At 42.2% G+C, this 19,689-nt stretch overlaps 1 protein-coding gene across 2 annotated transcripts in view; it reads right to left on the reverse strand.

The window, feature by feature from the left end:
• The window catches only part of PDIA5 (protein disulfide isomerase family A member 5), a 251,595-nt gene extending 233,212 nt beyond the window's left edge, over positions 1–18,383 (reverse strand). For both annotated transcript variants that reach the window (XM_087950217.1, XM_087950218.1), the window contains exon 1: positions 18,221–18,383. In XM_087950217.1, the coding sequence (XP_087806343.1) occupies positions 18,221–18,301 (81 nt within the window). In that variant the 5' untranslated portion in view covers positions 18,302–18,383. The remainder of the gene's footprint in view (positions 1–18,220) is intronic.
• Positions 18,384–19,689: the final 1,306 nt, after the last annotated feature.

Below are 19,689 nucleotides of genomic sequence, written 5' to 3' on the forward strand. Positions count from 1 at the left end.
AAAGACCTTCCTGGTTGTAAATGATATGAGGATTAGACTACTATTTAAGAAAAGATGGTAGGACAGTAGTGATAGGGGAAGGTCAGAGCTCCTCAATACCAACTTAGCTTTATCTTCTCCCCAAATGGAATGTGTATCACCCTTCCCAGGTTGACCAGACAGGTTACATTAACAAGTCTGCAAGTACAAATTTCTCATCTCCTTTACAGCCTGAGAAATTAAAAAGGGTTTCTCCTTCTCTGCCCATTAGCAGCTATGGGCTATGCCAGAGATCTGCAACCTTAAACACTCAAAGAGCCATTTGGACCCATTTTCCACAGAAAACACTGGGAGCCACAAAACCTGGGCATGGCCAACTCAACATCACTCCTGAGTCACATGACCTACACATCACACCTACCCAGGTTTTGTGGCTCCTGGCGTTTTCTGTGGGGAATGGGTCTCTCTGTCTCTGTCTCTGTCTCTCTGACTCTGTCCCTCTCTCTGTCTCTGTCTCTCCCTCCCATTTCTGTTTTTTGTGTTTTACCTTCTCAGGCCAGGCGAGGAGTGACTGGGAGGGGAGGGTGAGAGGTGGGGCCAGACAGTGGTGAGATCACCCAACAGGGGCTGCCAATCGGGCTATGCTTTCTCTTTCTCTGTTCTCTTCCCTAGGCAGCACCCTTTAACCTGTTTCTCAAGGCCTTTCTCACATACTATTACAATTGTGTTCAAATGGAAATAAGCAGGACAACTGACACAAGCAGTGAATATTTGGGAAAAAAAATACCAAACATTGCTTGATGGGAGCCAGCACTGATCATTTATTTATCGAGAGTAAATTATGACCGACCAACTTGGTATATTTTCTTTGATAGAATGACCAGTTTAACTGACCACAGGAATGTGATGGACATGATGCATTTTGATTTCCACAAAGGATTTGACAAATTATCCCATTAGATTATAGCTGGGAATATAGTGAAGAGTGGGCTAGACAACACCACCATTAGACAGATGAAGAAGTTGTGAAACAATTATACCAAAAATTATGCATCAATTACATGCAACTTGGAAGTATAAACCGATGTTCTGTAGGCCTCCTTTTTAAAGCCCTGTACTGTACACTAGTTATTAGATTTGTCAAGGCCACTCAATTTAAAGAAAACCTCACAAAAACCTCTGGGAAGCTTTTAGCATGTCTAATACAAAGGTTTGAAAAATACAACTAAAACAATATAGTTCCCTGAACCAAAACAGTAGTCCTAACACTGAGAAAAAAAGGCTTGATAGAGGCTCCATAGACACCCTAGTTCCAGGTCTGGGAACAGAGCCATGTTTTAAGAGACTTCTGGAACCCTTGGGGAGTGGAATCCATTCGTATCTCCAGGGAATGTTGTTACTATAAAAGGCAGGAGCTGCATTAGAGAAGGCATGCTTCCTCGGTCCCACAAAATAACATCTAATTGAAGGGACTGAAGCATACCCACACTGCCCAAATGCACCGGATGGACAGAAACAATTGGCAATAGCCCTTGTGACTTGTAGAACTAATATTTAGCACCTTGAATTGCACCCAGAAGCAAACAGGTAACCAAATGCAGCTTGTGTAAATGCTACAAGCAAATATTAAAGCCAATTTGGTCTAGTGGTTAAGGCACCAGGCTAGAAAGCGGGAAACCGGGCGGTATAAGTTCTGCCTTAGCTATGAAAGCCAGCTGGGAAACGTTGAGCCAGTCACTCTCTCAGCCTACCTACCTCACGTGGTTGATATTGGGGGGGGAGGGGGGAGGAGGAGGAAGGTGTAAAAATAAAAAAATGGACATGAACATAATGACAAACACTCATTACTGCTCATGCTGCTGAATTTGGACCCAGCATGGTCTTCAAGGGAAACAACATGCAAGCACATTAGAGTCCATTTATGAGGTGACTAGGGCACGAGGGACTGTCTTAAGAGCGTTCTGGTCAAGGAAAAACTACAACTGGTGCACAAGATAAACTCATGCAATGGCTACCTGGTGACACTCACAACTACCACCTGCTCTGTATTTATCACAAATTTGGATGAGGGATTAGAAAAGTAGGATTATCAGATTTGTGGACAGTAGAAAGGGGAGAACCACTTTAATTTATTCAATTAAAATTAATCAAACTATGGCTTCATATATGCAAATCAAACAACACAGTAGGAAAGAGGAGTCAGACTGTAATAGACAAGCTGAAAAATGGGATCCACATAACATCACAGGGAAATTCTCATAAAATATGTTGATAATGAAACTGAAATTATAAATCCAACAAACAGTAGCAAAGACAGAACACAAGATGAAAGCAATTGAGGCAAAGGTTGAACAGACAGACAAGAAAGTAGAATCAATAGAACAGAAATTAATGGGAGAGAACAGGAAATTAGAAGAGGCAATTGCATATTTGGGGATGGAAAAGGCTGATTCCTCAGATTTCAGAATGTAACAGAAGAAAGGGGGGAGGACTTGCCCAAATTAATGGCAGATCTCATAGCAGAAGTGTTACAAAAAGAGGGCCAAGAGGTTTGAAGGGAAATGGATTAGGTATATAGAATATATACCAACTATACAAGACATTTTAAACTTCCAAGAGAGGTTCATATACGATTCTCAAAGAAACAACTGAGAGATGAGATATACAAAGTGACGAGAGACGAACCGCTGATATTTAAGGGAACAGAAATTGTAACGTTGAAACAAATTCCAAGAAGAATAAGGGAACACAGAAAGAAATATAGATTCCTGATCGCCCAACTGAATAAGAATAACATCCTGTTCAAATGGCTCATCCCAGAGGGAATGTTAATATCATGGCAGGATAAAAAATTTCAAATAGTATAGAGAAGAAGGCGGAGCCTCCTCGCTGACGGACCGTAGATTGCGACTCTCTGTGGATATGGTCTGTGCTCTTTCGTTGGAGAGCCCTGATCATTATGATTAGGGGCTGAAGCTGCCTTGGAGGGGGCGGCGGAGTAAGGGGAAGCCGCAAGCCAGGTTGAGGGGAGCCGCATCTCCCCTCCTGGGCTTGGTCTTTTTCTCCCCGAAGACGACTGCAGCGGTGGTTTAAAATGGCCACCCCGAAGAGGAGGACTCAGCTGGATTAAGATTTGTGCAGGAGGGAAGAAAGAGGTAAATAACATCTGAACCAGGACAACTGGGCAATACAGCTAAACAAAAATACCCTGGGATTAAGGTAACATTGAACTTTTAAGAAAAGAAAAGTGAGCGGCGAAATTACAAAGGGACAGGAAAAAAAATAAGAAAATATTTTTGACAGCTAAGCGGGGCTTCGAACCGGGAAAGGGAGAAGCCGGAACTAAAGATTTAACTAAATTGGACTAAAATAGTTTGGCAATAAACAGGCATAAAATAAAGCTGGACTTAAGATTGTCAAAAAATAATAATAATAAAGTTTACAAATTGGAGACTGGACTGTGCTGGAATATTGAGGTTCGAAAAACCCTAAACAAAAAAATAGGGGAAAAAGGTGAAGACTTTGTATAATGGAGAGTGCCACCTTTTGACAAAAACTTGAGCTCAAACAAAAGGGAAAGCATCCTGTTTCTGAATGAACTTGTGTGGATATAACACTAAAGAAATATTGAAACAAAGTAAGAATCTTAGAAAGCGAAAGCAGAACCAGAATAAAGAAAAAAGCAAGGACTGACTGACTGTGGGATTGCTTGATGTTTTTGGTACAGACCCTGGGCTGGAATAATTCAGAACTTTAGAAAATTGAAAGAAGAAAGAAGGAAAGTAAAGGTGGGTGTTTTTTTTTTTTGGTGGACTTTAATGATCATAAAATACAAGAGTGTGTAATGATGATATCTCTTCGGGAATTAAAAATGGAACTTAAAAATATGAGAGAATTACTACAGGAAAGAGGCGAATCACTTTGCTCTGTGTTAGAAAAAATGGAAATGGCGATTGAAGACCAAGAAGAAAGAGCTTCAGAGGAGGAGGAATCGACTCAAGGAGAAGACATTTTAAATAGACAATTAACAGAAAGAACACTACAAAGAAGTGGGGAAAGAAGGAAGGTTAAAAAGTTGAGATTTAAGAAGGCAATCAAAAGGGGGAATACCTGTGAAGTCAGGAAAGGCAGAAAGACCCAGCAGAAAAGGGGAAAGGAAGATATTAAGACAGAGAGGGATATAAACTGGAATGAGAAAAGATACGAGAAAAAGAGGGGGAGGAGAAGCAGTAAGAAACAGGTTCATGAAATAAAGAAATACGGAAATAGTAAAACGTTGAAAAGAAATTGTTTTTTCAGAGATAATGGTTGATGAATTAAAAAGGGGATTCTACAGGGTGACGGTGTAATAAGAATATTTCTGCAATTAAAAATATTTAGAAAATAAGGTAATATAGATACGATAACTTTTATTTAAAATTAAGAGGGGGGGGAATATGCTGCGGAATCCAAATGAAAAGATGTAATGATTATTATTGTAACTTCTTAAAAATAATGGTTTATTGGGAATCAAGATGAGGGAATAAAGGTATATTTTAATCATTGAGGTGTCACACTCAAAGCAGTAAAAGGGGGGGAACCTACACTTGTTTTTTTTTCTTTAGTGTTAAAATTTGTATTAATCTAGAATTTATAAAAAGAAGGTGTAATGGAAAGGAAATATGACAGACTAAAGAACCAACTAAATTAATAAGTTAATATAGACTATTAAAAGCAAGGAGAGACATTGGTAACCATTATTATTATTATTATTATTATTATTATTATTATTATTATTATTATTAGGCAAACACATATTGTTTATCTTTATTTTTAAAATAAATATTAAAGGATTATATTTGAAATAATTGAAATGAAACAAAAAGATGTTTCGATTGAGATTAACGAAAGGCTAGAATTAATGTGTTTGTTTCTCTCCTTACTGAAAATTTGGAATGGAAAAGGTAATAATAGAATTAAGTATGCATACATGAATGTATAATTGCTGTCATATTCGTATGTAAAGGTGATGACCCGGAAATATGTTGTCCACTAAAAAGAGATTTTTGTTTTTAATGTGAAAAATTGAATAAAATTTGTTAAAAATTTTTTTAAAATAGTATAGAAAAAGCGAGGGAATTTTTTGAACTGTATGTGGTATCAGGAGAAGACCAGAACAGCAATCAGGAAGTGGAAAGTAGGAGCCAAGAAGAAGATCGGGTGGAGGAAAGAGAAACAGAATAAGAGGAAAGAGAGGAAGAAGTGGAAAGAGAAGGCATAAGAACAAGACACCAAACAAGAGCAAACAAGCTTCAACAAGTAACAACTACAGAGTAAGATGGCGGAAGAAATCAAATTGATTTCCATTAATATCAACGGTTTAAATTCACAAATTAAGAGGAAAAAAACGATAACTAAACTACAGAAATTGAAGTTAGACATTATATGCCTTCAAGAAACACATATCCAGAAACATCAAAGTAAACTGTTAGAAGCAACACAATTAGGAGATTTATATGTATCTCTAGCCCAACAAAAAAAAGGGGGGGATAGCAATATATATTAAGAAACATTTACAAGGAAACCAGGTATATGCAGACGAGGAGGGTAGGATCTTGATGTTAGAAGTTTATATAAACTATAAGAAAATGTTATTGACAGTGATATATGCGCTGAATGAGAAACAAGAAAATTTTTATACTAAATTATACAGAAAATTAGTAGAACAGGAATATGAGAACATATACCGGCTAGGTGATTTCAATGCAACAGCAAGTTTAGGAAAAGATTATAATGATGAAAATCCAGGGGGAAAAAGGAAAAGGAAAACATTACCAAAAGTATTTTATCAAATGGCGGAAGAATTAGGATAAAAAGACATATGGAGAGAAAGAAATCCAGACAAAAAACAATATACCTATTATTCAGCACCACACACATCATGGTCAAGATTGGATATGTTATGGACAAATGTGGAAATTGAGAGTAATATAAAAGAAATAGAAATTGAAACTAACACATGGGCCAGCCATAATCCTATTAAAATAACTTGGAAAGGATTGAAAAGGAACAGAATGGGCGTTGGTACCTACCTGATACGCCCGTTCTCGTCGAGCTGCGTAGAGCATCCAGATAATGGGAGGTGCTCTAGTCTTCGCTCTGACAGGCTGAGCTATAATTGAAGGAACGCTCCTCCTCCTCCACGTGACATCTCCATGCGTTCCCCCAGTTTTACGAAGACGAGAAGACAACAGCTATCCTCTCATGTCAACTATATTACAAGACTCAACTCTGAACTATAAACATCATTGGCCGAAACGGGATTCCCCCCCAGACGGACCAAATAGGGTGGGGCTGGATGCTCTACGCAGCTCGACGAGAATGGGTGTATCAGGTAGGTACCAACGCCCATTCTCCGTTGAGCTGCTACGAGCATCCAGATAATGGGACATACCAAAGCCTGGCTTGTCCTACGGGAGAGACTCCGTCTGGTCCGGAATCACCTCTGGATCCTTTGCCACCTGTTGAAGGACTCGCCTGCCAAAGGAAGCCTCAGCTGAGGCGAAAACATCAATTTTATAGTGGCGTATGAATGGAGACGGAGAAGCCCAGGTAGCTGCTCGACATATGTCCTGAATTGACGCCTGAGTAGCCCAGGCAGCCGAGGTGGCCGCACTCCTTGTAGAGTGAGCGGTAATGCCACTAGGGACAGGAAGAGCCTGTGTTATATAGGCCTTGGATATAGTGGCCCTAATCCAACGACCAACAGTAGACGGGGAAACCTTGCAACCCAGCGTCTTTGGCTGAAAAGACAGGAATAAGGATTCAGATTTTCTGATTGATTGAGTATGGTAGATGTAAATACGAAGAGCCCTTCGCACATCAAGAGTGTGCCACTGCCTTTCCCTTTCTCGAGAAGGCTTGGGGCAAAAATTAGGTAGGATTAATTCCTGAGATCTGTGAAAAGCCGAGTTGATTTTAGGCATAAAGGCGGGGTCTGGCCTCAGAACCACCCGATCAGCGTGGAAGACACATAAATCCTTTCTCACGGATAGAGCTGCTATTTCAGATATCCTTCTTGCTGATGTTATTGCCACCAAGAACACTACTTTGAGTGTGAGGAACTGAAGTGACGCCTCCCTGAGAGGTTCGAAAGGAGGTTTAGTTAATGCCATCAGAACTTTATTAAGATCCCAGGTAGGGTACCTGTGAATCACTGGAGGGCGTATATTGGAAGCCCCTCTAAGGAAAGACCTTATGCGAGGGTGGTGCGAGAGTGAACCAGAAGAACTGCTAGAAATCACCGTTGCCAGGGCTGCGACCTGCCTTCTCAGAGTGTTGGGGGAGAGACCCCTATCTAGCCCGGCTTGTAGGAAGGCGAGGAGCTGGGCGATTGAAGGTGAGAGCGGATTCACGTGTGACTTACGGCACCACTGACAAAAAATATTCCAGGTGGCGTCATAGATGCGAGTAGTCGAAGGCCGCCTTGCTGCCAAGATGGTAGAGATGACCTGAGCCGACAAACCCTCATCCTTTAATCTTTCCCGCTCAACCTCCAGACGGCTAGCTGAAGCCACTGCGGGTCCGGGTGCTGAAGAGGACCCTGGGACAGAGAGATCCTGTCAAGGGGAATCCTCCACGGTGGAGCCACTGATAGATTGCGCAGATCCGCAAACCACGGCCTCCTGGGCCAAAACCTAGCCCTATCAGGAGAACCTCCGCCTGTTCGATGATCAATTTCTGAATCACCCTGGGTATCAGCGGGAGGGGTGGGAAGGCGTATAGAAGCCCGGTGGGCCAAGGGCAACGCAGGGCATCGTGATTCTCTGCGCCGTCGGCAGGATAACGAGAGAAGAACCTCGGTGTCTGGGCGTAGAGGGAAGATGCGAACAGGTCCACCACAGGCTGACCGAACCTCGCTGCCGCCTCCCTGAATAAGGAGGGGTGTAGACGCCATTCTGATTGGTCCAGCTTGGCCCTGCTCAGCCAGTCTGCTTGGACGTTCGAGACCCCCGAGATGTGCTCTGCCCTGATGGATAAGAGATGTCTTTCTGCCCATCGACAAATGCGCTCGGCTTCTCTCATAAGACGAATGGAATGAGTGCCCCCTTGACGGTTGATGTGGGCATTGGTGGTAGTGTTGTCTGTTAAAACCAGAATGTGACGGCCTTGTACCTGAGGGAGGAAGGCACGTAAAGCCAGATACACTGCATGCAGCTCCAGCCAGTTGATGCTGCAGCGTCGCTCGGCTACTGACCAAGTTCCCTGGGCTGAAAACGACTGCATGTGAGCTCCCCATCCGTAAAGGCTGGCGTCTGTTGTGAGAGTGGCCCTCTGGGGCTCCTTGAAGAGATGACCTCGATTGGTAGACGGTTTTGTCCACCAGAGGAGCGAGGCAAGAACTCTTGGGGGGATCCTCACCACGAGCCTTGAGTTGCTCCTTCCGGAACGTTGGTAAGGCAGAAGGAACCACTGCAGAGATCTGGAATGTAAACGTGCCCAGGGAATAATTGATATACAGGAGACCAACTTTCCAAGCAGCTTGGATAGGTTTAGTAACGAAGCCCTTTTATTTTGCCTGATTGTCTTGATAGCTTTTTGTATACTGGTGAATCTTTCTTGTGAAAGAAATACCCTCTCTTGAACCGAATCAATAACAGCCCCTAGATGCGCTATACGGGTGGAAGGATTAAGCTGGCTCTTTTCCCAGTTAATGAGAAATCCATGGGCCTGAAGCACTGAGAGGGTAATCTTAGTGTCACTCTCAGCCTGCTGTCGGGTAGGAGACAGAATAAGGATGTCGTCGAAGTAGCAGTGAATGCGAATAGGGAAATGTCTCAGGTGTGCTGCCAGAGCCGCCAACACCTTGGTAAAGGTCCTCGGGGCCGAGGCAAGACCGAAAGGGAGGGCTACATACTGGAAGTGTTGATTGTTATAACAAAATCTCAGATACTTGGAATACGATGGATGAATAGGTACATGCAGATAAGCCTCAGCGAGATCGATGGAAGTGAGCCAGTCTCCCTTCCTAGTACCCTGTAAGATAGACTGAAGTGTGTGCATTTTGAATTTGTGATGAACTACATATCGATTGAGCCTCTTTAGATCTAAAATGGGTCTCCATCCCCCGGAATGCTTTGGGACCAGAAAGAGGAGGGAATAAAACCCTCTTCCCCGCTGCGACAAGGGTACAGGCTGGATGGCCTTGATGTCTAAAAGATGAGTGACAGCGGACGCCATGAGAGCCCGCTTAGTCGGGTCCCTGGAAAGGGGAGAAACCATAAAGTGTTCCGGGGGAGGTGATTGAAACTGAAGAGGGAGACCAAACCTAACAGTATCCCTAACCCAGGAATCAGACGTGGATAAGTCCCACTGGTCGGCAAAGTGCTTAAGGCAGCCGCCAATGGGATAAGAAATTGAAGGCCTACCTGGGACGGCGGGGAGCTTTATTCCCAGCGCCCCGGAAGGGTCTCCTGTAGGAGACTCCCCGTCTATTTCTATCCCCAGAGTCGCTCCGGTCCTGGTAGGACGACCGGAACATTGGGGAGCCCTGATACCTGGGGGTGAAGGCCGGTGGAAAGGAAGATCGAAAGGAGCCCCTCCGAAAGGACTGAGATCCTCTAGACTCTTGCCTCCGAAAAAGAGATGGAAGGAATTTCTTCTTATTTCGGCTCTCCATCAGCAACGGATCAAGTGCAGGGCCAAACAATTTCCCTCCTGACAAAGGAGCTGAGGCTAATTTGGCTTTGTTCTTGACATCGGCCTGCCAGTGCCGAAGCCACAGTAATTTACGTGCAGAGACGTGTGAGGAGATGGCCCTAGCAGAAAATTTTACAGAATGAAAAGTGGCATCGGCCGCGAACTCTGCTGCGGCCGTTAGTTTCGCAATGTCCTGATGTGCCCTAGTGTTTGAAGGGGGGACATGCTGTCTTAACTGCCTGAGCCACCTGATAGAAGCCCGGGTGAAGAATGATGCGGCTGTGACCGACCTGATGGCCCAAGCATCCGACTGGTGCGCTCGCCGTAAAGCCATCTCAGCCCGCTTATCCTCCGGCTTAAGCGCTTCTAAGGCGTCAGCGGGGTTGGATGAGGACGCTAGCCGCACTATTGGATCATCTACCTCCGGGGTGTTCAGCATGTTGGAAAACTCTGAGTCGAGATTGAACAACCTCTTGTCTTGACTGGAGGGAGCGGGAGGGGGGCCGGCAGAGGCCCATTGTCTAGCGACCAAATCGGAAAAAATTGGGGGAGTTGGAACGACCTCGGTTTCGATGACCGGCTGACTGAAAACTAAGTCTTCTGGTCCCCCCGGGATCGCCGGTGATGGTTCAGAAGAAGTCTGGGGAATCAGGCCCGAAACATTCTTTGCCTTGAATAACAAGGACTTAAACAAGTGCGGCTTAAATAAGCCTACGAATACTGGCTGGTCAGGGGAAATGCCCTCGTCCTCGGACATTTCCCCTTCCATGGGGTCTACCTCGGAGAATGGCTCTGAATACTGGATCGCCCCCCTGTCTGAACCTTCCTCTTCCCTGAAGGGTTCAAACCCCATTTCTTCCTCTTCCTGGCTCACCCCCCCTTCCAGGAAGGGGGCTTCCACATGGGAAGGTACCTGACCGTGATGTGACGGCGGCCTGGAGAGAGATCTTCCGGACATCGACTCGACCTCAGGTGCCATTGTCTGGGATCCAGTTCTGGACAACTGTTGCATGCCCTCTGCTATTCCTTGTTTGATAGCCATCTGCATCCACTCCCTTATGCTGTCCGGGATAATGGATGAGGACGGGTTTTCTGGACGCAAGCCTGCAGCGGTTGGTGTGAAGGTTGCTTCAGGCCAGGTGGTCTGGAGGCTTCGAGCGGGAGAACTGCGCCTAGAAACAGAAGGTTGTTCTGGCAAAGGAAGCGGGTGAGTAGAAGTAGAGGGGGTAGGGGGGGCTGGTGGTACAGATTGAGATTCCCTAGAACGCCTATCAAACTCCTTCTCCAAAGCCTTGTGACGCCTAAGTGCATCCCTTTGAGAGGCTTTGGAAGCTTCCTCGGTCCACTTGTGCAGGTGGTGTGTCTTTGCCTTAGCCTTCAAAGAAGGACCTCTGGGATTTCCTTCTGCCATAATAAAACCTGATTAAGGTAATATAAATACAAAGGCGGTTGGCACGCCTAGGAGTTCGGCCTAGTTGTGGGCCGGCTACCTTAATGTTGAGCTGCGTCCCCCTTTTGGTAAAAAAAAAAAAATTGTGTTATTTGTATTTGTATTTATTTATTTTATTTTTATTATTATTTTTATTTTTATTTATTTTTTATTTTTTTTTGAACAAAAAAGAATCAAAAGTAGGTCAAATTAAAGTAGGCCAAATTAAGATGTAAAAGAATCAATGGATCAAATGAACGCTGGGGCCAGGCAAAAAAGAGCCAAAAAAAGAGTGAAATTTTTTAAGAAAAAAATTTATAAATATCTATGAAGAAAAACAATGGCCTCCTGAGACAGCCTCCCAACACCAATGGGAAGTAGGTGTCTCTCCTCCACCTCAGAGTCGCTGCGGTAGCCAACCAAAAGAACTAAAAAGCAGGGCAGCAGGGCACGGAACCACAGACCCCTTAAAATTAAAAAACAAACTGCAAACAGGCCTGCCGGTCCTGTTCTAAGCCTCTCAAATCGTCGCAGCCAAAAATGAAAGTGAAAAGTACAACAACAAAAATGGCGGCCGGCCACGAGGCGCACCCAAAATGGCCGCCGGAACCAGCACTCACTCAGGGAGGAGGAAAGCCCCTCTAAACAGAAAGAAAACTGCCGAAAAAACGCGGCAAGACGAGGGGCCTGAGAGAGCAGAGCTCTCTCTCTCTCCTGCGTTCGTGGGGGGAAAGCTTTCACGACGCGCTATGCAGCACGCTAACACAAGCCGCTGCGATGCGGCTAGAACGGCAGGCACCAGAGGAGGGGGGTGGAGGGGGCGAAATGGCCCTAAAACCCCCCAATCTCCCCCTGAGGGGCGAAAACCAACGACCCCTTCTTATACAGACAGTTCAACTGCGCAGGGACCAGAGGAAACAACAAGGAGAAATTCAAACCTGAATAAATTTAGAGAGAAATCCCAATTCGGCCAAGGAGCGAAAAGCGAAAGCTGCCTGTCTCTGCGAGGCTGAGCTAAAAACTGGGGGAACGCGTGGAGATGTCACGTGGAGGAGGAGGAGCGTTCCTTCAATTATAGCTCAGCCTGTCAGAGCGAAGACTAGAGCACCTCCCATTATCTGGATGCTCGTAGCAGCTCAACGGAGAAGATGGATGCTAAATAAGGAGATCCTAAAAGAAAAAGAATGTGACAAGATGATGGAAAAAGAATTGGAGTTCTTTTTGAAAGAAAATAAAAAACAACAAACATCAATTCCAAACCTATGGGACACGACTAAAGCATACATTAGGGGCTTAGCAATTTCATATAATACACGCAGACACAAGGGAATAAAAGGAGAACAATCTAAACTATTAGATATCCTTAAGGAGTCAGAAAAAAACATTAGAAAAAACACCACATAATAAGACAGCAAATACAGAAAGGATAATGATTAGACACAAATCGAATATGTTAGCCCAAGATGAATGGTTACAGGACATGAAAATGATAAAACAGAATTATTTTGAGCACGCGAACAAGCCGGGAAGGTGGCTAGCCTACAGACTTAAGAAAAGGAAAAAAGATGAATTCAACAATTGAAGGATGCTGATGGTACATTACAACATCAAATTGTAAAGAAAAAAACATATTGTTAAAAGTTTCTTTGAGGAACTATATCGTAGGGAAGACATACCAGAGGAAAATATCCAACATTATTTAGAAGGGAAAGGGCTACCCGCAATCCCGGAAGAGAATAAAGAAAAGATAAACAGGAAAATAACACGAAAAGAATTCCAAGAAGCAATCCTGAAATAGAAAAACAATAAGACACCAGGACCGGATGGTCTCCCAGGGGAACTGTATAAAACACTCCAAGAAAAATTAGAAATGCAATTGTTAGAACTCTACAATGAGGTACTGACAACAGCGAAGTTACCCAAGTCATGGGAGGAGACATACATAACATTGATTCCAAAAGAAGATTCGGACCATCGATTAATTCAAAATTATAGGCCCATATCCCTTTTAAATGTTGACTTTAAAATATTTATGTCCATAACGTCAGAAAGATTGAAAAAAACCTTGAACCAGATCATTCATAGCAACCAAAACGGATTCTTACCAAATAGACAAATCAAAAATAATACCAGAATGGTAATGAATATAATAGAATACTATGAAGCAAACTCAGAAAAACAATTGGCAATGGTCTTCCTCGATGTGCAAAAGGCATTCAACAATGTTAATTGGCAGTTTATAATACAACAATTAAAAAGCATGCAATTTGGCAATAAATTTATCAAACTGATTTCGACAATTTATACAACACAGATGGCCAGTGTAATACTGAATGGTGATAGAACGGAAACGTTTAAGATCTACAAGGGAGTAAGACAGGGATGCCTACTGTCACCCCTTCTCTTCATCTTTACCTTAGAAAATGTATTGGAAAACATTAGGAAAAATGAAGAAATCAAAGGGGCTTCAATCAAAAAGGAGCATTATAAGGTACAGGCATTTGCCGATGATATAGTATTTTTTCTGGAAGATCCAGAGGATACGGGAGTAAAATTAATAAAGGAAATAGAGGAATTCGGCAAGGTCGCAGGCCTTAAGGTAAATAAAAACAAAACAAAATTATTGGCTAAAAATTTAAAAGATAAGCAAAAAAAAGAATTAGAAGGAAAATTGGGAATGCAAAGTGTGAAAAAGGTAAAATATTTAGGCATTTGGTTAACAGCAAGATGCTCTTCAATCAAAAAATATAATTACAACAATAATACAAATTAAAAAAGAATTAGAAATGTGGGGGAAATTACAGCTATCATTACTGGGAAAAATCACAGCAATTAAAATGTGTACTTTACCAAAAATACTATATCTTTTTCAAACTGTACTAATAAGATTGGATAAAACATTTTTTAAAGAATTAAATCGAATAATAAGTAAATTTGTTTGGGATGGGAAAAAAGCCAGGATAAAAATGAAACTATTACACGACAAAAGAGAAAGGGGGACTTTGGACTCCCTGACTGGGAAATGTATTACCAGGCTGCGGCTATGGTATGGATTAAAGATCGGATCAACCTGGAAAATAGAAGAGTATAGTTGATAGAGGGTCACGACTTGCAGAGAGGGTGGCATAGTTTTCTATGGGATGGGAAATGTAAACAGCATGTATATTTTCAAAGACATATGATTAGAGATTCATTAATTTGGACGTGGAACAAGATTAAAAAGAACCATTATACTAAAATACCAAACTGGTTGTCAACTATGGAAGCACAAATCTACCCAAACGCAATGGATCTGGGAAAAAAGAGGACTTATAAAGACTTATTAGACACACAAGGAAGATTAAAAATGAGACAAGAATTACAGCAACAAATTATAAAAATAGATTGGTGGCCATACATGCAAATTCAGGTGAGATACAAAAAGGACAAAGAACAATTTGGTTTTTGCATGGAAAAGCATCAATTAGATAAAATTCTACAAGAAATGGAAAAGAAAATGATCTCAAGAATATATAACTTTCTACTAGATTTTAAAATGGAAGAGGAAGTGGTCAAAGAGACAATGGTGGTATGGGCGAAAAATGTTGGCCATAATATAGATCTGGAAAATTGGGAGAGAATGTGGAGATTAAATTATAATTACATCTACAGCATACTGGGAAAATCAATATAAAATGTTCCACTGATGGCTCCTTCCTCCCGCTAGACTGGCAAAAATGTTTAACTCAGACCCAAACTGTTGGAAATGTGGAAAAGAAAAAGGCACTTATTTCCATACCTGGTGGACATGCCAGGAGGTGAAAAAAATATTGGAATACAATTAGACAATGGCTAGAAGAAATCACGAATCAGAAAATTGAATTTAATCCGGAAACTTTTTTATTAGGTATAACAACAAAAAATGCAATAAAACAGATAGATATATCATGTTACACATATTAATAGCTGCAAGGATTTCATACGCACAACTCTGGAAAGAAAAAGGGGTTCCACCAGAAGGCATGGTTATAAAAAAAAATAGATTATATGGACAGGCTAACGATGAAAATAAAAGACAGAGAAGATTCAATTTACTATAGGGCCTGGGATGCCTGGTATGAGTGGTTTAGAAATAAAAAGAAAATAAAATGGCAATTAGGAAAAGAATGAGGGAATATGTAAATATACCACAGAGAAGATTGATGTGTAAGGATAAAAGATATAGACTTATAGCAAGAGTAAGATGTAATGGTAAAGGAATAAATAAACATACTGAAAAATGTAAGGAGATACAAAAGATGCCTTGATGTTGATAACAATGTATAAAGTTTTATTTTATGTTTTCTAAAATTTGAAAAATTAATAAAATTTATTTCAGTGGAACTGAAATTATATCTACACCTGCTCATCTTAGAATTTTCCATCTGTGGTCTGAGAATTATTTGCATCCAAGCACCTAGCAAGAGTCTCCGATCTGTAAAAACAAAACAAAAAATGGTTGCAGTGTTCTTCCAGAGTAGCAGTAATATATCAGAAGGAAACACTTCTCAACTTGCGGCTTCCTTCAATAAAGATTTTTGGTAAAATTCTTAGAAGTTGCATGAGGAATGTATTTTACCAAGAAACGAAACCTTTAGCACTAAACTCTACAGATAAAGACTATTTTACAGTTTTTCACTTGGATTTCTGTCTTTTTAAGCCAACAGGTAAAGCTCAAGTTTGAGACAAGGATCAATGAAGGTCAACCAATTATACTTTTCCAAAGATGGCCAGTCAGTCCACTATTGTGAATCTCCCTTTGTAGGAGGAAAAACAAAACTTAAATGAAGAGAGAAAAAGAAAGCAAGGCAGAAATATTTTGTTTGCTATATTCAGAATTGTGGATTATCATTCTACCATTCTGTGTTGGAACTATACTTCTGATGTAATAGAAGTCAGGAAATTAAAATGTTATTCTAATATTATTTGTCAAGAGTTTAACTATTTACAAAGTCTGCACTATTATTACTATTAATCTTCTCATCACTCATTATCACCCATCCCCTCCCACTTGTGACTGTAAGACTGTAACTTTGTCGCTTGTATCCTAATGTTTTTTATTGACTGTTTCCTAGCATGATTTGATTGCTTTTGTACACTATGACTATTATTAAGTGTTGTACCTGATGATTCTTGATGAATGTATCTTTTCTTTTATGTACACTGAGAGCATTTGCACCAAGACAAATTCCTTGTGTGACCAATCACACTTGGCCAATAAAGAATTCTATTCTATTCTATTCTATTCTATTCTATTCTATTCTATTCTATTCTATTCTATTCTATGGCAGTTTAGTTCTATCCAGTAACTCACACAAGCATTCACTTTTTATTGTTCATGTTAAGATTTTTACACAATCTACTAAGAGTTTTAAAAGCTTTTTCTTCTACCACAAAAAAGAGCTCCATTTTTAAAAGTTAGTATGATTTAAACAACTTGTGGTGTACTCTGCATTTAAAGCATGCATACTTTTCCTAGATAACTCTCAATGTGGAGTGATAAAGCTTTTCTATTCAATGTTCAGAACTACAAAGCTAACTCAATTATCCCAAAACCTTCAGTAAAAAAGCTTGTATATGAAATGTAACAATGCACAGAGTGATCTTACAGAAGGGAGAGGATAGACAGCTCCAGAATTATTTCTCATTTTAGTGCCTCCTTAAGATCACGTTGTCAACTATATTTTATCTTATGGATCCAGAGTTTAACAATTGAAGGGGGGGACTAGAACAAATATATGACTGAATATAGCAGTGTTAACCAAATAAATATTAGGCAAGGAGAGTTTTTCTTCTAATTGAAGGACAGTCTTCTACTTCTCTGTATTAACTGTAAGCATTAATAGTAAACATTTAAAAAACAAGTCTAGAAAATAACAGAGGAAATGGAAAAAAACACACACTCACAAAGTGTTCCTGTTTTGAGACAGAGGTAAGGAAAAAGTCCAGAGAATCAAGGGAAGTGGAAAACAAATATTGAGAAATGTGTTGCATTGCAGGCAAGGTCACAAATCTAAGCACCCATGTAAATCCCAGCTGTCAATCTTCCATCCTCAACCTCTTTGAAGGAAATACTTGCAGTTCTTATACACAGTAATAGCTATTTTTAACCAGAATTTGCAGAATGGTCCTTTACATAAAATGAAAACCCAAATCCACACCGTAAACCCAACAGAGTGAGAATTCTGAATAAACATAATTAAGATCAAGCCAAAAGCAATTCCATGGATCTGGGAGTTCATCCAAGAGGGATTTGCTGCTGAGTAATCCCACATCAGAATAGGATGTAAGCAGCCGGATATTGGTGGGTTTTGTTGTTGTTGCTTGGAAGCAGGTTTGAAGCACTATCTTCAACAATTAACCTTTAGGCTACAGGCACAATTACCCGGGGAAAATCCACCCTCCACACACACGCACACTAGAAATACTTTCAAGCGATTACACAATTGCATACATAGCCTTAAATACGAGGTGAGTTACTAGACCTCTGCTTTGATCGTCAAGGGTCTTGTTTTGCAGAGAAGCAAAATACACGCAGGAGATTCTTTCCTAGATGCAACTGAGAGCCAACACCTGGAACTGCCCCAGGCACCCCACCTCACAGAGACTAGGTGGTGACTTCCACCGGTTCCCAAATAAATACATAAATAAATAAATAAAACACCGGCAAGAAAGAAAGTGCGTTAAGGAACGGTCCTCGGGGGAAAAAAAAAAAAAAAAACAGGCAAAGCCTCGGGAAGCCGGTCAGCAGGAAGGGCGCCCGGGTTTTCTTGGAGGCAGCCACCCCGCCAACTCTCTCTCCCGTGCAAGCGAGCCTCGCAAGCTCCAACCGCAGCGCCTCCCGTGAGCTACCCTCCCCCGCCCCTGCCTCCCGAGGCCAAAGAAGTTTAACTTCTAGCGCTGCCGGAGCTCCCGCTTAACTTGCGCCGGCTGCTTCTGGATGACACTCGGGCGACAGTCTCACACACACACACCACCCACGACTGTCCCACAAGCAGCTCTCCCGGGGTCCCAAGCCAAGCGCCCGCAGGAAAAAAAAAAAAACTCGCCCGCTCCATCCCTCAACGGTCGCCCTGCCAAAAGGAGAAGCCCTCCCCGCAGAAGCCGGGTGCTTACCAAGAGAGAAAGCAGCAGCAGCAGCAGCATTCTCCCTCCGCAGACCGGAGCCCCCTTGAAGCTGCGCCCCGGCTGAGCCATAACCCAGCCCGCTCCGGCTTCAAGCTCCGGCTCCCGCTCGCGCTGGAAGAACGAGCGGCTGCTGCCACGTCTGGTTAAGCATGCGCAATCCATGAGGGGGGGAAAAAAAGCACACACATACACACACAGAGGGAAAAAGCCCTGCTATACCGTACTGGAGCCGAAGAGTGAGCGGTGAGGTGCATGCTGGGGGCTGTAGTCTCCGCCGTGCGAGCGGCTCGGGTTGGGCGAGGAAACAGGTGGCAGAAAGAATCGGAACGCCCGCCCGCCCGCCGGCCGCCGAATGGGAGGCGCTCATTCTCTGGGGGGCGGGGGAGGAGAAAAAAGGACAGCGAGTTGAAGGAAAGGTGCGTCAGTCCGAATAGGTTGAGAACGGCGGGGAAACTGTTTCAACCGAGAAAGCCCGGGTTCAAATCTCATCTCAGATCGGAGTCCTAATCGACTGCTTTTATGGTGGGGTTTCCCCCGCTTCAGGGATGGTTTTGTTAATGATGGCTAGTGCTTTGACCCCTTTCTCCCTTTTATGATCTGTAGGTTACATGTCTTGCCTCGGATTAGTCTTCTATAGGGGGGTGTCAATGGCCTTGCAAAGAGATGATTAGAAACAGCCAGGTTTCTATTCCAATCTTTAGGGTGGTTGTTTTTTTTAAAAAATAAATCTACAGCACTTTTTGATAGCAGGCCATAATTTTGCACTTACACCCCCATTTTCAGATGTACTGACTCGCGTACCTATTCTGTTAGTAAATGAGAGTTCTAAATTGTTAATGGGTGCTTTTACGCGATAGGAGTTCAGGACAGCATGCAGCGTTTTCTCTTTCAATACCTCACCCCAGCAACCACCCTGTGAGGTAAGTTGAGCTGAGAGAATGACTGGCCCAAATTAATGAATTAATTTTCCATAGGGGACCTAACCCTCTTTTTCAAATAGATAAAGAACTAAATCATTCTATCGTATGGCCTTTAAAATAATATTACGAAGTCAGCCCCCACTTTTCTGTTTAAATTAAGACAGCCATCTGAGAACTTAAAAACATGTTTATAGTCTCACAAAATTCTGATCTTTGAAGTTTTCCCTTCCCTATTTCCCATCACATATCTCTAAAAGCATTGCAAGTATTTTAACCAACAGCTTCTTAGACAGGACTGTCTGTTGTGGGAGGCAATTAGCTGAGCTCTTGAACCTTGCTACCTGGGATCCCTTTAATAGGTTTGGTCCCTTTAACATACTTCATGCTACAAAACAAGCTCTAGGCAACACTCTCAATAAGAAGTGTTCTAGTGTATTGTAGTTACTTTAAACCACATCTGGACTCTAGCAGTAAATATATTATTCTGGCTTTCAGGTATTTTTTAAAGTAGCATAAGGGCTGATTAGAAATTTGCTC

Source organism: Notechis scutatus, chromosome 1 (assembly GCF_049901735.1).
Source record: "Notechis scutatus isolate UNSWTSFEM ecotype Mainland chromosome 1, rNotScu1.2, whole genome shotgun sequence".
NCBI classification, from domain to species: Eukaryota; Metazoa; Chordata; class Lepidosauria; order Squamata; family Elapidae; genus Notechis; species Notechis scutatus.